The sequence below is a fragment of the Manacus vitellinus genome, unplaced genomic scaffold, assembly GCF_001715985.3.
Source record: "Manacus vitellinus isolate BGI_N305 unplaced genomic scaffold, ASM171598v3 scaffold_45_pilon, whole genome shotgun sequence".
Taxonomy (NCBI): Eukaryota; Metazoa; Chordata; class Aves; order Passeriformes; family Pipridae; genus Manacus; species Manacus vitellinus.
This window is the reverse complement of record NW_021940571.1, coordinates 117,975-136,623: the sequence shown is the minus strand read 5'-3', so window position 1 is coordinate 136,623 and position 18,649 is coordinate 117,975. Positions and strand designations below refer to the sequence as shown.

Genomic DNA, 18,649 nt, shown 5'->3' with positions numbered 1-18,649 from the left:
CGGCTAATTCCAGAGGCAAGACTGTGTGAGCAGTGCATGAAGCATATGCTAAAGAAACAAAATGGGGAATGAATTTCTTTGTTTTCTGTTTTCTTCCCTTTTTTTTTGAGCCTACAGACCTAAAATACGTGGTATGATAGGGGTGATCTTTTTTTTGCTAGATTGTAGCCTCACTACCCACAGGATCGCTATATGAGAAACAGAAAGGTGCTTAATGTCTGACTTTAGTACCACAAAAGCCAAGACATAATCATGGTATTTTTTGTTCCATGTTCTCAGTTGACTGTCTTTTACTGGATGCCTGGTTTGTGCAGGTTGCTGCAGGGAGTGGGAGACACCAGTGGCACATGGTGAGTCTGAAGACTGTTCATCATGCTGGGCTATGCAGAGATCGTATGCTGAGCTAATGCCAATTTTCTAATCCATACAGCCATTACAAACACACACTGCAGAGCAGAGGATGCTTATGGTGATGCAGTGATGGTAAAGCCTCATGCTTGTTTAATTTTTGCAAGAATGTCACACTTTTAGGGATAGACTAGAAACAGAAAATGCAAACCTGTGTGTAAATAGTACAGTACAAGGGAAACAAACTTTTGTTGGCTATTTTGCATGGCCAAGGTTTCGCCCACAGGCTGTGACAGAAATAAAAATAGCATTTGATTGTCCTATGTCCTACTTTTATCATCATAACACTGTTGTAAGAATTAATGAATGCAGGCTACAGCATGGGTTTTGTATGTCACCAGAAAACAGTTTTTGAAGTGGTTTATTTGATCATGGCATTGCAAGTCTATGGTAGTAATAGTTGTTTTTAAGTAAGGTTTATGGGTTCTTCTTTAGAGGGAGGAATTTCTATATACTCATTTAGTTGTAGCTCTGCCCTGATTGTAAGCTTTTGAGTCTCCAAACTGGTTGGTTAAATGTCAAAACTACTTTTGTTGCATCATTGCTGACTCCTCTTAGGTCAGCATTGTTATTAATAAATTAATTCTTCTCTGTATGTGTCAATGTGTGTTGTTGCATAGAAGTGTGGGCAGTCACTCCAAGCTGACTTCTATGGCTCAGATCAGTTTTCTCTCTCGTGGTGGCAGAGGTAGCAAGCAAGCACACGCACGTTACACCCGTGTAAGGAACAATTGCTCTCATGTGCTCATGGCAACAGGTGGTTGCTCGTACTCATTAAGTAGCTCATTAGTTCATCTGAGGAGCTGTGAGGTAATTAATAAAAGTAATCTAGAAACTTTCTTCTGTCTGTGGCCAGGAGACCACAGGCACCAAGGACTTCATGGGGAGCACTTTCCTCTCACGACCGTCCAGGTTGAGTTTGGCAACCAACGTGCATTTGGGAGGTGGAGAGGACAGTCACAGCTACAGCATAGTGTTGTTGTGGATGATGGCTGGAAAACATGGGCGATGCATCACTTGGACATGGAGAAATGGACAGGTCAAAGGGAGTCAGGGCTGTTCTAAGGTCACCAAAGCTTTGCCTGCATAGCTGGCCATGAGCCTGCCCTTAAATTAGCCAATAGGTGACTACACATTCCCGGTACTTTCCCAGCAGTTGTCTGAGCTAGTATTGGCCTCTGTGAGCAGCCACCTACTAAACAGTAAAAGAACAGATGAGAATGGCTTACAAGAGAATACAAGTGAGAATTCATAACCTCTGTCAATACACGTTGTGTTGCCCAGTCTTTCCAAATGCATCAGTGCAGCCCTTGGTGTTATGATTGTGTCTCATCTGCAGATGCCTGACAGTTACCACACCCTGCCAGTGCTTTCACAAGAAGCATTTCCCTCCATTAACCTTTTACTGATGGTGGGTGGGACCAGAAGTTCTGCAAGAAAAGTTAAATATTGAGCCTTTCTTGTAGAAGCTGTAGCATAGGGTGTCCAAATGGCAATGGTGTTAGTGAAGTCCCCTTGATTCACATCCGATCAGGTTTTATAATGTAAAAAAATTGTATTTGCTTCAAGGCTTCTTATTTGTTTCTCTCTTTGCATTGTTTTCAAGGCAGTTGGAAGACATGTCACGTGTCTGTTTCAGCTGTGTCTCTTGACTGCTGTCTTTTAGCAAACTGTGCCCAGGGGTGTCTATAAGGCAGTGTAAAGCAGTAGGACTGACCATTTGGAGTGTTAGAAGAAAACTATTGGGATCATTGTTGCATGTTATGTTTTTCAATTCATTTTTCTGGCATCTTTAGGTCAGGAGCTTGCTTATATTTGCTTGGAAAACACTGATGCAGATGTTTTATCCTTTGTCTAATTATAAGGAATGAGAACCTGTTCCGGTGCTAAAATAGTAAAAGAAAAAAGCCAACAACGAATCATTGAGTTGGGGAGGATTAACAAGCTTAGTGCTGGGGACTCGGCATAGCTGAGCTATAGAAATCTAATTTCCATGAAGGGAACAGCAGCCAGACTGTCCTGACAACGTGGCAGAGGGCTGAGGAAAGAGGATTCTGTGGCATCCTCAGCTCACAGGAGTCTTACAGCATCAATGTGCAGCAGGTTCAAATGCAGTAGCCCAGTGTCCAGCCGGGGAAACTGAGCTTGGTTTGCTTGACCCTGTTGCTGACAGCATGCTGTCTGGTGTCATGGGGCTGGGGCAGTCTGTCCAACTGGATACTTATTTTGCAGATAGCCTTCCTCCCGCCCTGCTTGATTTCCTCTTTAGTGGAGGGATGTAGGTGTTTCCAGGATTACTGTTGGCACTAAAATATATTAATGGAGTTCAGGTATCAACTTTTTTTGTGTGACACTTTTCTTTGCTGTTGCAACTCACTTTCTTCTGTTGATTATGATGAAATCCCTTTGGGAATCTGGTTCAGGGTGGAGGTGCTAGATGTCGTTGTAATTTACTTTTGTAGGAGAAATATGATACTTCCCAGTTTTCTTTTTCTTGATAAAATTCTGTGGTCTTGTGGGGTTTGGGTAGGGGCTTTTTGATAAACTGCTCCTCTTTACAATAGGTAAACTTAGGACTTGTCCAAAAATATAGCAAGTGTTTCCAATACACTGTTGAGCTGGAGAAAGTAATTTCTGTTATTTCTGTTGGGCTGGTTGACGAGCTGATACAGAAAGCTGGAGAATATTCAGCTTTTCAGAGCTTAAATGTAGAGAGCTCTTCTACTGTTTTTGAGATCTTCTGCTTTTTGGCATCAGGAAACACTTGTTTCTTTCGAACATCTCCATTTTGTGAAAGAAGTAGACTTCTGTCTTCCTGCTGCAACAGAAGAGCCAAAGCAACAAGGACTATTGAGGTGGGGGGGTTGTTTTATAGAGGGGCTGCTGGATCCTTCCATGTGAAAATAACCTTGATATGAGATACCTCAATAATTGGACAAGGCATCTAATTTTAGCCACTTCTATGCATGGAGGTTTAGTGTCCTGCCCTATGCAGCACTGTTCTGCTGACAGACTTTAACCTGCAGAGTTGATGACCTGGGGACACAAGCCAGTTGCTGTAATTGTTTATGAACTGTCTTGTCCTGCCAGGGGAGGATAGGGAAATCTTTGGCAATGGTCCTACCTGCTGGACCTTAGTGTGCTATCAAAATTGCTTCACTACCCCTTTGATGATCTTGTCCTTCCTGTACCACACTGCTGTAGGTACTTCTAAGCCAGAGCTGAGGGCTGGACCTAGGATCTAAACTTAGGATTTAGTCTAGACTTCTACTGGATTTAATAACAGTGGGTACTGGATTTTAATACGTGTTCTTTGTCTGTGGTAGGCATCAGAGCTACAGAAATTGTCCTGTGAGAGAGAAACAGTGGAGTTTCCCATGGGCCGTGGGGAAGCAAATGTGAGAGCGTACGCAATTATCTCACCTCTCCAAGTGCAAACTCTGGTTCTTGTATAAAACACTCAAAACCCAATTCTGGTTTTGTTTACACCAGTGTAAACTCAGATGGTGCTGGAGCATGTCACAGGCTGCCGCTTGGGCCCTGCTCTTTCTCAGGTTCAGAAACCTGGGTTTGCCTACTGCTTGTCTGTGAGTACATTTCGTAGTTTAAAACTCAATATGCCCACGATGCATTCCAAAAATCCACTGCTGCTCAACTTGCCAAGCAGTAAAATTAGGATTTATGAAGCAAACAGACCTACAAAGTAAAAAAGCTCAAGATTTTTGTAATCTATATGAACTACTATTATATTGTTGGAGGGGTGTTGGTTCTAACTGCAGCCTGCAATGCCTCATATGCTTTATTTTAAATATAGAATTGATTTTAAATATAGGAAGTTCTTGATTATGTAAAATTTTATTTCAATCAAGTGTTTAGAAAACCATTAAGTAGGTTATAAATAGAACAGTTTTTAAACCTATGTCCCTGTGGCCATCTGTATGCTGTGGTTGTTGAGGCGGGAGGAAGGGTATTGGGTGGGGTGTTTTGTGGAGGAGTGGTTTGGTTTTTTTTGGTGTAACACAATAAAAGGACTTTTCAGTTGAGCAGCCATCTCCTTCTGCAGAGGAAACTTGCAGGTTAATGTTTATGCTTGTTTTAGTCATCAGAGGTGAAGTGCACAATAATGGCCAGCCTGTGTTTCTACAATTGGAGGATATTTCTCATGATGAAGGAAGTCTCCAAGGTCAGCAGCTACAATACCCGGAGAAGTTACATCACAAACATCACAGGCCCACAGCTGCACCAGGCTGCTCTCTCCCCACCCCTTCCCCCCACCTTTTCTTTTTGTACACTCTCTCAGCTTAAGTGTTGCTCACATCTCTTGCAAGTATACCGTGGATTTGATTTGGGCTTGTGTTTGCTGTGTTATTTAGCTGTTAAACACCTTCCCCCCCAAAAAAACCCAAAACCAAACCTGAATGAGTGTTTTTGAAAAAATCTCACTATAGTTCTCTGATATCCTGTACATTCCCAAATTCAGTTTGTCTACTTCTGTTTTTGCAGTGAGAATTATGTTGTACTGTGATGATAGTAGCAGCAGCAGCACCTCCTGGATCTAGTCTGGGCCTGTGCATTTTACCTCTTGTCGTGTGATGGGAGTGGGCATGACAGCTCACACCTCTCTGTTGAGCTGCATATATGTGAAGAAGAAAACTTTGGGCTATTTTAGCAAAATCTGCATGAGGGAAAAGATAAAAGGCTAGATCTTAATTTTTATAGGTCACTTTGTATCTCTCTTTACTATGAGAGTTGATCTTACTGGTACATGTAGTTCTGGAAACTCCTGATACAATCTGTTTCTCTCTTGGTACTTTTGTGTGTGTGTGTTTCTATACATGATATTTCAGTGCAAGGACTGTCTTTTATAATCCTGCTTTTTTAAAGTAGTATTTTTCACCAGTGGTTCAGCTATTACCAAGCTCCTTACCAAATGGCTATTAATCTAAATTCAGCTTGTCTTATAATGGCAAGAATAAGGACACTCCTTAGAAGCCTACCTGTTAATTTTATTTGTTTTCTAACCTCCTGGTGAGGTTTGCTGTTGTTCCATCAAAAGGACAGCACAGTGAGAGATTGCTCTGCGTACTCCTCATTGCTGCAGACCTTATTCTGTTTATACCCAAAACTCTGACTCAGTACTGTTGATGTCAGCTCAGTCTTTCCCTGGCTTCATGTTGTTCTGAATCAGTCTATAAACCTAAAATTCAAAGCTTCTTCTAACAAAGAAAACAAAACCTTTTTTCTTCAGTTCTCAACAGAACTTGTGTTGTGGTTTAAGCCTGTTGTTCACGTCTAATCATGTTCACCAGTGATCATTTCAAGCATCATATATTAGAGTGAAATTACCTAGTATTCAATATTTCCTTGATTGCGTTTGGTTCATCAACAATTACTGCATTTAAAAAGGGCGGTGGCGTTCTGCCGTCCCTGCTCCCTCGCTCTGCAATTGGGAAGGGTGGTTAGGAAGGCTTGTAAACGTCATCCAGGTAGCTAAGGTAATCCCTGGTATTTAAGGAGGTGAGAATAAACACTGGTCTTCTTTTAGGCGTGGACAGGTATGAGATTGACTAGTCCGATCCAACCTAAGGAGAATTTGTAAAGCTGAGGACATGTGTTTTGGAAGGTGTACTAGATGTGTTGGTTATAAGTTGCTCATCCTTGCCCTGCTCTGCATCGTGGCCAACATTTTACTTTATTTTCCCAATGGCGAAACAAGATTTGCTTCAGAGCATCACCTTGGCAAATACGTAGAGTGCCTTCATGGCATTCTAGGTGGAGGCTTTCTGGTAAGTAATGACCTGGTGGCTTTTTGCAAGTTTATTTTGGAGCTATTTGGTATGGCTCTTCTTTTACCAATTGCATTAAATAATTCATATCTCATCAGCAGGAAACTCTGTAGTTGTATAAAAAAAATTAGCTATATTATCCTAGAGGTGTTATTAATTACTGTTGGTTATCTTATCTGCAAGATTATGTCAGTTTAAAGCTAAAAAAATCATAGGGTCTAGGTCACAGAATCCAAATGCAAGCCAAGCCTCTCAGGTCACAGTTTGCATAAAGGGATATATTTTTTTTTTTTGTTATTGAATCATTGTCCTTTTAAATCTCCCTAACTAACTAGCATTTACTTACAATTCTTTAGTTTCTGTTATCTGAGAGGTTGACAGTTATTTCTCTGCCTTAGCTACTTATTGGACTTGATGATTTAAGGGTTGGACTTGATGATTTCAGAGGTCTTTTCCAACCTGGTTGATTTTATGATTCTATTCAGAGGAATCGAGTAGCAGTTGTCAAAGCTTTGCATTTGAGTAACAGCAAAGGATGAAGAATCGAGTATGTTCATTATATGATATTGTTAATGTGAAGCTATTATTTTCTACCTTTTCAGTTTTGTGGACCACATTGTAGCATATTTAACTCCCCTGACTCCAGGTTTCCTTTTTCATCTGCTTTTAAAAGGCCTCAGAAAGAGGCTACAAGTCCTTTTCAACCCTTAACATTCTGTGCTTCTGTGATCTTAAGGCATCTGCAAATCACAAACAATTGTGCTCTATGTAGTGAGAGGAGTTTACAGACTGTTACAGCCCCATTGGAACCTAGACTGAGATTTGCAAAGACTGGGCTTCACACAGAGAATAATACAAGTGAAATCAGTGGAACTGCTCCTGCAACACACTTGTACATTTTCTTCTGGACCTGCAGCACTGGGGCTCAGCAGTAGGTTTGAGTAAGGGCTGACAAGTATGTGTCTGTTCAACTGGATAGTTCTTATTTTAGTTTCTTGTTAAATAAGTCTATGCAGTTTGCAGGTAACTCTTTACTCTTTCTGTATGATTTTCCAGAGTACTCCTGGGTGTAGATTCTTTATAAGTGGACTCTATTAAAGTGCTGTTTGTGCTGGTGGGAGGATCCTCTTTTTAATCAGCTCTGCTCCTTAATTTTATGCTAAAAGCTCTGGAGTATGGATAATTTATGTTTCTTACAGATAGCTTCTGCTCTGTTACTTTGCATTTCTGTCACTGGAAACTGGTTGCAAAAACTTGGAGAAAGGTAGATATCTGTAATGAGATGTTTGCCTGAATTGGGCAAAATATTGCTAGACTTTCTACACCAGTCAGACTGGTTTGTCACACAAGCAGTGATGACTGCTCTTAAGTAACTAGTATATTGGCAGTAGCTGTTTTTTAGATAAATAATTGAGACATCTTGTAGGCTCATTTAGCAGAAAGTGAATGCCTTCTTTTGCAAAGCATTTTGTTTGCAGGATACAGCCTTAAATGTGAACAAAAGCTTTCAAAGCTGAAATACTTTAAATGGAACAATACATCAATAGGCTCTTTCTGCACTTACGTGCTGTGTATAAACAAAGTGGCAGTAGAAATACACCTGTCCTGGGGTATCCTGGCAAGACGACTACTGTGTTAAATAGGAGTAAAGCTGAATCACCTGTACAGGCTGACCATCAAGAAGTAACATAAATGAATGCAGTGTGAGGACTGTGTTTTATCTGCCCTCTCTGTGCAACCAGAACGAACGCTATGTTTGCTCCATACCCAGGTACTCATTCCAGCTGCAGTGTTCATTGGGCTGCACAATGGGGACTGCTGTGGCTGCTTTGGCCATGGGGGCTGTGGGAAGAGCTGTGTGGTAAGTGAGCCTGTACACCCCAGTCCCGGCTAGTCCCAAACACAAGATGATGGCTGTGCTGAAAGTTCATGTTTGTCTGCTGTGCAGATGCTGTCCTCGGTTCTGGCAGCTTTTGTTGGGATCCTTGGCTCTGGATACTGTATAATCATTTCAGCACTGGGCTTGTCTCAAGGACCATATTGTTTTACCCACCTACAGAGAAACTGGATCTATCCTTTCACTGATTCCTCTGGAGGGTAAGTTGTCTGTTCTTGAGGATGTTATATCTTACCCCACGTACACATGGGCTTTATTCCAGTACCTTTCAGCAATAACCAGTAACCATATATCAAGATTCATTCATAATTTTATGCTTCTTGCTCACTAAGAGCTAAACAAATGGCATCAGTTACCCACACTGCTATAATATGAAACCAAATCAATAGAAAAAAAATATAATTATATATATAGTATATAATATATATACTATATACTCTATGTATATATTATATATATGTAATTAAATCTATATATCATATACTGTTCATGTCCCTGAACATCTCTAACAAAGTATAAAGTTTTATGACTTTGAGGGATTTTCAACCTATGAATAGTGGTTGTTATGAAATTTGTCATATGATTTGTGTAAGAGTCTGCTTTGTCAGGCTTGCTTCTGAAGTTGCTTTGTGTTAGCATGAAGTGGTACAATGGCTGACAGAGCTTAAGGAGTGTTTGGACGATACTGTCAGGCACATAGTGTGACTCTTAGGGATGGTCCTGTGCAAGGCCAGGAGTTGGACTCGATGATCCTTGTGGGTCCCTTCCAACTCAGCATATTTGGTGATTCTGTGAAACTTTGCATGGAATAAACACTGATTTTTCTGTTCCCACTTGGAGTGAATATCCCTGGTGCAGTTACAGACTAGGCATAATTTGGTTCTAGTGTATGATAAGCATCCGCTCTGACACAGTGTTAATACACTTTTAATTGCTGTGTACAGGTACTTGTTTGAGTATAACAAGTGGTCTGAATGTCAAGAACCTCAAAACATCGTGCAGTGGAATGTCACCCTCTTTTCCATCCTCCTTGTCTTGGGAGGAATAGAGTTCATTCTGTGCTTCGTACAGATAATCAATGGCATTCTTGGAGGACTGTGTGGGTTGTGCAGTCACGAGGAGGTAAGTTGGTTGTAGTTATAACCCCACTGCTCGCATGAACATGAAACAGGATTATTACTGATGCTACTGTGGAGTCTTACTCAGCAGTTACTTTTTAGATATTCATAAGCAACAAGTTCCCTGTGCAACACATTTTATAGCCCAGTTGTGTTTAGCATTTTCATGTAGTGTTTGGCCACGTGCGTTCAGCTGATTTTTCAGCTCTCACAGTGACATTAGTCTGCATGGGAGCAAGGAGCTGGAAGGCTTTTGTCTGCCCAGTGGCACATGTGATCATCAGCACTATATAGGTGATATAACTGAGACACTGATCTCTTGGTGGTTGTGGTCTTTGCCTAAACCAAAGCATAGTGTAATGCTTGTTCTAACTATATTGCATTAGCCTTGTGTTTTGCCCAGAGCAGCTCATAAACTACTGATAATATGCTGCATGTAATGAAAAGTGCAGCATCCTGGCCTTGCTTAGTAAAAGTAAGATAAGAGAAGGAATTAAATTTTACAGCTAATAAAATCTGCAGACAGGTCTGAAGGGTTTTTGAAGGTGGATTTTTTTGAGTGAGGAAAGGGAATTTCCTCCAAATTTCTTTAAAACCTTGTTAAACAGTTTGGGCATATTGTTAAAATCAGTATCATAGTGGTAGTGTTGGCTTAAGGTATGAACCAGATATCATTTGTATCACACGTTGTAGGTAAGAATGTGTTTCACATTTTTAATTGATATAGTTGAGTGTTGGGGCTTTTTCAAAGCTATTGCTGTCTTCTTCCTCCTGTCTTTCATGGTCTAACTGCAGTACAGAAGAGGCATGCTATGGTTGTCTAAATTTGGTCAGGTTAATTTTTTCATTTATATTTGGGACACAATATTAGCATTCTTTCCATTAATATGTTAATATGTTTCTTTCTTTTTGTTCCCCCTGCAGACATATGTTTGCTAGAAACCTGACAATGCATTGACGTCGGTGGGTGTGTGTATAATGTAATGAGTATTCTGTGGATTTTTTTTAAACATTCCATGCATACTGAAATACACATTGTTGTCAAACTGTGCTGTTGCCATCAATTTAACTGACTTGGGGCCAGCCTTTGTTATTGGAGTTACATGCAGGTTTGTCACTAACCTGCCTGTACTTAAAGGCAAAATGTATCCTGAATTTCTTTGGTTCATTTGATCTTAGTACAGGCAGTTGCCTGAACGCATCACTAAAGAGGCTTTATTTATTTTTTTCTTTATACTGACACAATGGCTCTGTACTTTATCTCGCTTTCCCAATAAAGTTGCTCTTTCATTCTGATCTTGGAATGAACACAAACCAAATCTAGTCTGGCCTGGATATAAATGAATACTGGGGTTTGGGTAGATACATGCACTTCACCTTTTCAGGATTTTTCTGAACTTCCCCTGTATTTCACAAATAAAGATTTGTATTAAAAATACCCATCAGGTGTCAATGATTCCTTCCCTGCCCATGCTGAAACACTGCTTGCCTGGTCTCGGAGTAAAGGACAGTGGTGGCATGAGAATGTGGATATAATGCAGTCAGGTTATAACCTGCTTTTCCTCTCCAACAGGCTCTGCCAGAGTGGAACTGCTTCACTGCTTGGTTTGGATCATTTAGCTGAATCAACAAGGGTTCAGCAACAGCTCTGTGACAGATACAGCCGCACATGTGGAATCCTAGTCCTGGCTGGCAGTTCCCAAAAGGGTCCCTGTGCAGCTGAATGCAGCTATGAGTCCTCTCTTTCCCCCCAAGGGGGATCACCTTCTGACTGCTCCATTAGAGGAGCATTACAGGACACAAAACAAAATGTGGGCCTGACTCTTGTTTTTTACCTCACTCAGTAGACCCTCAGGCCTCACAGTGTTGGGGGAATACAGTCCAAATTCAGGTCAGCAGAAACAGATTAATCTGAAATACCTGACTTCACCGGTAAGCAGCCTGGAGGCATCATTGTAAGCTACTGTGCAAGAACCTCTGAGGTATATATAGCTTGTAGCATATTAGAGTGAATGTTTTATCACAAGTAAATCTGAATAACGTGCTGCCAACAGCATTGCTGACAAGGTCAGTATGCAGCTGGTAGTGGCAATTTTCAACTGAAAACCAAAATGTGACGTGCTATTTACTTCAGAGAAATGAGTCTCACTTTTGGTATTTAGCTGTTAATGTTGTCTTTGAAAAGAGGCAAGTTGATTTCTATTTATGGGAGAAAAGCTCCCATGGGTGTCAGTGCATCCTTAGGCCATTTGTAACTAGGAGGATGGTCTTTAAAGGTAGCCAGAAACTTGAGAGGTATCTCAGGCTGTCCACACAGTCGAATCTGCCCTGTACAAATGAGTATCTGAAAAAAAGAAATTAACTGTGAAAACAAAATTGTACACACACATCCACAGCAGCAAAAGAACTCACAGATGGGAAGAGTTTGTGTTTAGAATCTCAGGATACATGATTTTTGCAATAGCATTTATTCATACCTAAATACATAGAAGTAGTTGAGAGTTTTAATGACATTTGTTTGTTGTATTTATCCCTGTCTTGCTCTGCTATGGGAGGAAGGAAGGACAATATGTGCATGCACATGTGTATACAGACAAAATTCCTTGCAGCTGTGCAATAGTGTCTTTGTATGTGAAGAAACACTGTTTGAAAAAATATCTGCAAGTTTAAATGGGTGTGGAAGGAGAGAAGCGGAGAAGAGGATCCCCAGTGGAACCAGGTATAATGCCATGCAACTCAGAGATTTTTGCCTTTATGCTTGCATAATGGTTATTTGTCTTTCTGATACACACAGTTAATTAAAGAACTGAAACAATTTTAGAAATTGCAATAGATGGAATGACTAGGGTAGATTAGGATTTAAAACTTCAGCTCAGATCCATGTAGCACTAATGCACAACGCTGCTACTCATTATTTATGTTGTTATGTAAAAAAAGGACAGTTGGATTCTTTTGTTGCCTGGTGCCTAACACACTGTTTTGGGAGGTTTATCAACTATATTGTGGAGAAGCAGTTGGTTTAGGTTGTATTCATTTCAGCTGGCAGAGAAGTCACTCATCCAGAGTAAACATGACTTTTCGGTAACAGTCTTGGCATCAACTCATGGATAATGACAGCAACAGGAAAGCAGTGCTTGCAACACTTGGTAAGATATTTGAGAAACTGTCTTACAGATTTGCTTAATTCTTAGTATAGAATGGTTGCTTCCTATTCTAGTGTTTTGTGTGCCAGCAAAATAACCACACTAATATTTGGTATTTGCAGAGCTAAGTTTGAATACAAACTAAGTTGTGATCTGGACTGCTGTACTGCAGAACAAATGCTGCTTCAGGCATTGTTTCCCAAGTTAGTTTCTTCTAATCAGAACAGCTTATAATAGAAGTAACAGCAAATTTCTTTATAAAATAAGCTGCTTACTATTAATTTTGGCCTCTGCTTTTAGGAAAAAATATTTCAGCCTGTTACATGATCTCTGAGTTTTTAATAAAAGATCAGTCATGAAGATTTGATGTGTGTACTTTTAATGCAGCTGTTTTCTCTGCTATATAAGGCACAGCGTTGATGAGAGGGGTCCTGTCTTTGCCTGTGAGTCTGAAAAGGCAGGTTTGCTACTACTACTGATTAGAGGGAGACCTGAAAAAAAGTGTCCATAGTGATTAGAGAGTAAAACAGGAGATATGGGAAGATCAAAATGAAACCTCTTAGAAAAAGAGGAAAGTCACAGCAGAGAAGGGTAGAAAAACAGTGTAATTGTGTGAGTACCACCATGCCCATTTCCTTGTGTGATCTCATTCAAAGCAGTAGTATGGTATTAGTTACAATATGCAATCCAAAGAGCTTTTATGAGATGATGTGAGAAGCCTCATGTGTGCAGAGCCTGAAACAGCTCATGAGGAAACAGAAGGAAAATGTATTGTGACATCATTGCTTCTAAAATCAACCTTCCTGCATTTGATAGAGCCCCATTTTTTTGTTCTCTGACTACAACTTTCCTATTGAGTAAAGCCTAAGCTCATTCTAGAGTTACTTTTCTGATGACTCACAGGGGTGTAGACTGAAGGCTTGGGTCAAGCTGTGTTCAGGCCACTCCAGCTCTGTGTTACTGGCGTAGATGTTTAGTTGCTCAGGGGTAAGGGAATGATGACATGTGACAGTGGGGAAGCTGTGTGACTTTGGCTTTGCACAGTGCAAACAGCAGGCATTTCGAAAAAACAGCCAGACCTTTTGTCCTGCACAAGAAGTCACGTGTACGTAGGTTAGGTCTGTAGCTGTGCAAGCTCAGCTGTAAGCACAGAATGAAACAATTGGAGAAACAGCAGGATTTGATTTGAAAAACAGTTGAGCCATGTAATGCTGTGCGAAAGAGTAATTGATTAAAAGTGTGACAGTAAGTCTGCCTGGCAGTTTCTAACCAGTGTTATTTGGGCTTCTGTACTCTCTGCACGATGGCCCAGACTCAGCCTGGTGTTTCTGTGCGACTGTCCCAAGTCAGCAACAAGTTTCCCCTTAGGGCTCTGTTACTAAATCTGTCGTGGGAGGCAAAGTGTGGCCTTCTATACAGAGACTGAATATTTCTCATCTGAAGCCCCCTTCCCCATGCTGCATTGAGGCTGAACAACGTGCCTCTGTCACAAACTGTCTGTGTTACAGTTTGTATTCTGGGGCGGAGGAGGGCATTTTTGAGCAGTCACTAGGAAATGAGAGCTCTGAATTTCCTTCCTGAGTCTGACTCCTAGATATATTTCATTTGGAAGATCACAAAGGAGGATCTTTTAGAAGGGAAATGGCTACTTAAAGAAGTGCTTAGACAGGACAGCGAGTTTACATAGCGATATTCATCTGTTGTTCAGCTAACTATTAAGCACTTCTGTCCCTGGAATCACACCCCAGTCACTGGTTCCTGTGAATATGAAATGACTGAAACAGGCTGGGGAGGTCAAAACACTTTTTATATTTAAAATCTTGTAATCTTTTGTTAGCTTAGAAGAGCAAAATTTCCAAAGTTCTTGAGAGATGGCTTTAGAGACATGTGGAAGCTGTTTGAGTTGCCTGCTGATACCTCTTGCACTTTGGAGTATTGTTGTGAACATCCTCCTGTACTTCCCGAATGGGAAAGCTCTGCATGCAGCCAGTTACCAGCTCCCCAGCTACATGTGGTATTTTGAAGGGATCTGTTTCTCAGGTGTCATGGTAAGTGCTCATTCTATGGGTTTTTAGTGAATTGCATTCTACTGCAAATGATATTGGGTTACTCTTCAGCAATGCAATTGTGCTTTTAAAGAATATATGGATTACTTTGGCAAAATCACCGTAGGCAAAAACTCAATCAGATTTAAAAAAAAGTTAATATACTGAATGACAAGCTAGGTAAACTATTTAATGTGTATACTATTTAATGTGTATACTATTTAACATGAGTGATTTTGCAGGGTGGGTTTTTTTCTGCTGTCTTTTTGTTTATGCGTAATTTACGCTTGTATTATGAAGGCAGACACTATGTTGATTTAGTCCTCTAGGAAGGTTGAATTAGAGCTCTGTTACCAAAATAAAATGAAACAAAAACTTCTCGTAATGGTTCAGATGTTTTTAAGAGCTGTATGTAGTCCCGTATTTAGAAGACTGGATACAGTTCACAATGCATCAGATGCCACTGTTGTCAGATTGAATACAGAGAATTGTCTCACTGTGATTGTCATAGTAGGATTTTCCCCATTACATTTGTAGTATGTTCACCTGCAGTAATAAACTACCATGGAGTTGCCCGCTGTTCATGCTGATCCCTATGTTCATAAAGAACTGTATACTCAGGGATAGAAAGCAGTTATGTGATCAAAGTGCATTACACACAATCAGTGCTTAAAAAGGGCTCATCTGCATAAGTGAGGTTTTTTTTATGAAGATGCTGAAGAGAGAGTTACTTCTTTTGAAATTGTGTATTCTCCATAAAGCAGAAGAAAAATCTTATCTTTTCTAGCAGAGGAAAAAAACCTATCAGACAGAGGATTCAAACAGAAAAACAGTTGCAAATTTGGGAAAAAGTTAACTGCAACAGTGATATTGATATTTTGAAGCATTTTTAGCCTTAGGATTATTACCAATTTATTAAAAATGTATATGTCATTGTGTTACCAACAGGTCAGCAGCATGCAAGAGGATAATGCTATGATTCGGAAACATTCCCTTCTCATATTTCCCCTTTCAAACTAGTGCCTCTCTGAGTGGCAGTTTGTGGTTCTGGAGTCTAGATCCTATTTATCAAAATGATTCTAGGATCAAGCTGAAATAATGCAGTAATCTGAGAAAATCAGTATAGGTACTTGAAAGAGAAAACAAATGAAAGTCCAGGTGAATTTAATTAGCAGCTTGCACTACTGACTTTTTCTAGCGTGACTGTGTTGGTAAGGAAGGCAATACCCTGATCCGTGTACCTGTGTCAGCAAGAAGCTGTTGAACTGATGTGGTTGTATCAATAAAACATCCTTCCTTTCCTTGGTATTGATTCTCTTACTTGTGACCTTGGTTTCATTGTTTCAGGTTCACTAGTGTAGCTGTGCCCAAGCTCATAGCACTTTACTGTGGTGGGAGACACTGTGCTCTTGTCTTTCAAGCACAAGTACAGTGACAGCCTAGTAAAGCCACTCCAGTTCCATGTGTGCCTTGAGTAATTGTGCTCTCCCACAGATCAGCTTTAAAATCTCAAGAGAGCACAAGAAATGCAGTCCCTGCTTTCCATAGGTAAAGGAGTCTTTGGCTTAGTATCTGCATTCATCTCATTACCTTATGATGTCCCCTTACAGATCCTTCTTTTGGCAGTAATTCTGATGACACTGGAGTGTAGCGTATTCTATCGGTGCTGCCAGAGTGAGAGCTGTAACAAAACCTACAGAGTGAGTCTATGTTTTATATCTCTGCATCTCCTTAGCTTTTGTTTTGAGTGCCTTCCTGCTCCCATGGTTCCAGCACATCCTTCTGCCCCCTCTACTGTTCGTTTTCACTTCCTTTCGAAGAGAAGGATTCTAAATTGGGTTACAAGGTCACAGAAAGTGTAGCTTCTTCCTTCTGATGCATAAGCAGGATGAAAGAAAACTAGACACATACTCCCCCTAAATCCTTGTAAAATAAAATAAGAATGTAAAAGGCCTGACTATGTCAATAAAGTGCCCCAACTAAATAGATTCATGCCTTTGCCTGTCTTATTTGGAAGTTATTTTTTCCACTAATGACTCAATATATGCTATCTGGAATGCAGACTATTTAATACACGGTTGGGTTTCCTGTTGTATTTTGGGAAAAATTTTACAAAACTGCAAGTTTAAAAAAACCCACCCAAACAATATTGTAACTTATTATGGAACTGTCTTAAACAATGTCTTAATCTTTATTTTGCATGTGTGTGCTTTTACTATTCTTTACCTGCTATTTTTCTTTTTGAATTTTGAATATTGAGAAAATCAAATGTGAAATTCAGCCCCAAGGAAGTAGGCAGACTGAATGACTGTTTGCTGTGGACACTGCCCCTCAGAGTAATATTTCTCTCTCTTTACTCCAGAGTTTTATTTCAATTGTGCTAGCCCTGCTTGGAGTTGCTTTCTCAGGATACAGTTGCATCATTTTTACCCTGGGTTTGATTCAAGGCCCTTTCTGTAATTCTTCAAGTGGATGGGATTATATTTTCAAAGACACTGCTGGGGGGTAAGGAACATCAGTGTAACTCTTCTGCAAGAAATTGTTCATCAAAAAAATAGTCAGACACATTTTTCTTACTTCACACTGGTGTTTCTCTAACAGGTACCTCACAGATTACCCTGCCTGGTCTCGATGCACAGAACCTGCTAACATAGTGGAGTGGAATGTCATTTTACTCTCCATTCTCATAGCTCTCAGTGGGCTGCAGCTGATCATCTGTTTTCTCAAAGTGGCTGCCGAGTTGAAGCGAACGCTCTGTGGGACCTATTCTGTTTTTGTCCAGGTAACAAAACATCTGAGGTTAATTTCTTCAGCACCTCCAGGTCAGTTTAGCTACAGAAACTTCTCCTCCTACCCTTTTGGTTTATGCATTCTCTATGCTAGTGCATTTTTTTTACCAGAGGTTATGTATTGATAATACATTTTTTGTTTTTGATTAATCTGCTAATTCTTTGTGGTATACAGGAATTGGTGGCTGCTCACTCTGACCTTTAGGGCTAGGACTGAGAAAAAAAAAAAGTGGCTGGGAATTCAGCACTGATGCCAAGTCCTTTACCCCTATGTCAGCAGAGTACTTTGCTGAGCACCTTTCTTCAAGCATTCAGTTTACAGACATTCTTACCATCATTGCTGTGAAAGCCATGTGATTTGCACTTCCTTTTTTATTTGCAGGCTGGGATTCTCTGAAAATGGGGAGGAAATTGTCACTGCTTCTCCCCCACCACCAGAAAAAGAGAGATGGCCTGTCCAACATCCGTGGTGGTAGATTTGAGTGCTACAAAGACAAATGAAACCTTTCTCTTCAATCTTTGTCTCTCAAGCCTCTCTGTTTTGGATGAAGCTGTTTGAACTGTTTGACATCTACATTTTATTTTGCCTGTCTTGTTGTCCCTGGCAGGGACTCTTCAGTTTTTTAACCTCCAACTTGTTGTCACAATAGGGATGTTTGAATACCATGGAACTACTTTTGTATTGAAACCACCTTTCTTTTTTTTAATAAACTGCTGTAGAACTGCTTTAATACTCCCCTCTCATTGCTTAGACCATATGAACATTTGTGGTTCCGTAAGGGCCTGATTCAAAGCCCAGTATATCAGGAGGGGTTGTTAGTGCACTGCATGAAGCCATGATTTCCTAAATAACTGAATTTTAGTTACAGAGAGACCACGATGGCCATGGAGGGCAGAGCTTACCCTGCTCTGAAAAAAAATCTATGAAGTCTTCCTGCAGCAAGAAAGTTAGCCAAGTCTGATTGACAGATTAAATACACAGCTCTGAAGTCAGCTGTGCTATTGGTACATGTTAGTAGCTGCCCAGGGTTTCTTTTCACGTTATACTCAGAGGCAAAGGTTTTTTTCATTTTAGTCAAGTATGGTGTGACTTGACGGAGCATATGAGGAAAACTTGTGAGGACCCAGTGCTTGCTTATTAATGCTCTTCTAAGTGACCTGATGCCCTGACCTTGCTACAAGGGAAGGCTAAAGTTCTTGACAGTAATGATCAGATGAAAAAGAATAATCTGTATTAAATTAGCAGCTAAAAGGTACTTTTACTTTCTCAGAGAATTATTATTTCGTTCCCAGTGAAAATTCAGGGATTCACAATGAAGTGGACATCTGGCTCATTTGCAGGTGCATGAGCAAGATTTGGCTGTATTCAGCACTCTGATTGTGAGAGAATGAACAGCCAGTGGAAAGAGAAATATGGACTTCAGACTTGCAGTAATGCACATATCCCTATTACATCAGAACTA

General features: G+C 40.3%; 2 protein-coding genes across 5 annotated transcripts; both read left to right on the top strand.

Moving 5' to 3' along the window:
* The first annotated feature begins 253 nt into the window (after positions 1-253).
* Positions 254-10,925, top strand: TM4SF1 (transmembrane 4 L six family member 1). 2 transcript variants are annotated; one of them, XM_018079185.1, is made up of 5 exons: positions 254-350; positions 7,966-8,055; positions 8,143-8,291; positions 9,036-9,213; positions 10,134-10,925. In XM_018079185.1, the coding sequence occupies exons 1-5, from the start codon at positions 270-272 to the stop codon at positions 10,146-10,148; spliced, it is 513 nt and encodes a 170-aa protein (XP_017934674.1). In that variant the 5' UTR covers positions 254-269; the 3' UTR covers positions 10,149-10,925. The 2 variants fall into 2 exon arrangements, with proteins under 2 accessions (XP_017934674.1, XP_008926060.2); XM_008927812.2 differs by lacking the exon at positions 254-350 and adding an exon at positions 5,829-6,194.
* A 565-nt stretch (positions 10,926-11,490) lies between these two features.
* TM4SF18 (transmembrane 4 L six family member 18) lies at positions 11,491-17,917 on the top strand. Of its 3 annotated transcripts, none has more exons than XM_018079282.1 (6): positions 11,491-12,355; positions 14,190-14,400; positions 16,008-16,097; positions 16,760-16,902; positions 16,999-17,179; positions 17,569-17,917. In XM_018079282.1, the coding sequence occupies exons 2-6, from the start codon at positions 14,224-14,226 to the stop codon at positions 17,581-17,583; spliced, it is 606 nt and encodes a 201-aa protein (XP_017934771.1). In that variant the 5' UTR covers positions 11,491-12,355; positions 14,190-14,223; the 3' UTR covers positions 17,584-17,917. The 3 variants fall into 3 exon arrangements, with proteins under 3 accessions (XP_017934771.1, XP_017934770.1, XP_017934769.1); XM_018079281.1 differs by having other exon boundaries at positions 11,491-13,339; XM_018079280.1 differs by lacking the exon at positions 11,491-12,355 and having other exon boundaries at positions 13,507-14,400.
* Positions 17,918-18,649: the final 732 nt, after the last annotated feature.

Excerpts from the sequence above, each read along its gene's own strand:
- TM4SF1 (XM_008927812.2), top strand. The coding sequence starts at position 6,018 with ATGTGTTTTGGAAGGTGTACTAGATGTGTTGGTTATAAGTTGCTCATC. Across the intron at positions 6,195-7,965 it reads TTCTAGGTGGAGGCTTTCTG|GTACTCATTCCAGCTGCAGT; the intron begins GTAAGTAATGAC and ends CTCCATACCCAG. Across the intron at positions 8,292-9,035 it reads TTCACTGATTCCTCTGGAGG|GTACTTGTTTGAGTATAACA; the intron begins GTAAGTTGTCTG and ends TGCTGTGTACAG.
- TM4SF18 (XM_018079282.1), top strand. The coding sequence starts at position 14,224 with ATGGCTTTAGAGACATGTGGAAGCTGTTTGAGTTGCCTGCTGATACCT. Across the intron at positions 14,401-16,007 it reads TCTGTTTCTCAGGTGTCATG|ATCCTTCTTTTGGCAGTAAT; the intron begins GTAAGTGCTCAT and ends GTCCCCTTACAG. Across the intron at positions 16,903-16,998 it reads TTCAAAGACACTGCTGGGGG|GTACCTCACAGATTACCCTG; the intron begins GTAAGGAACATC and ends TTTCTCTAACAG.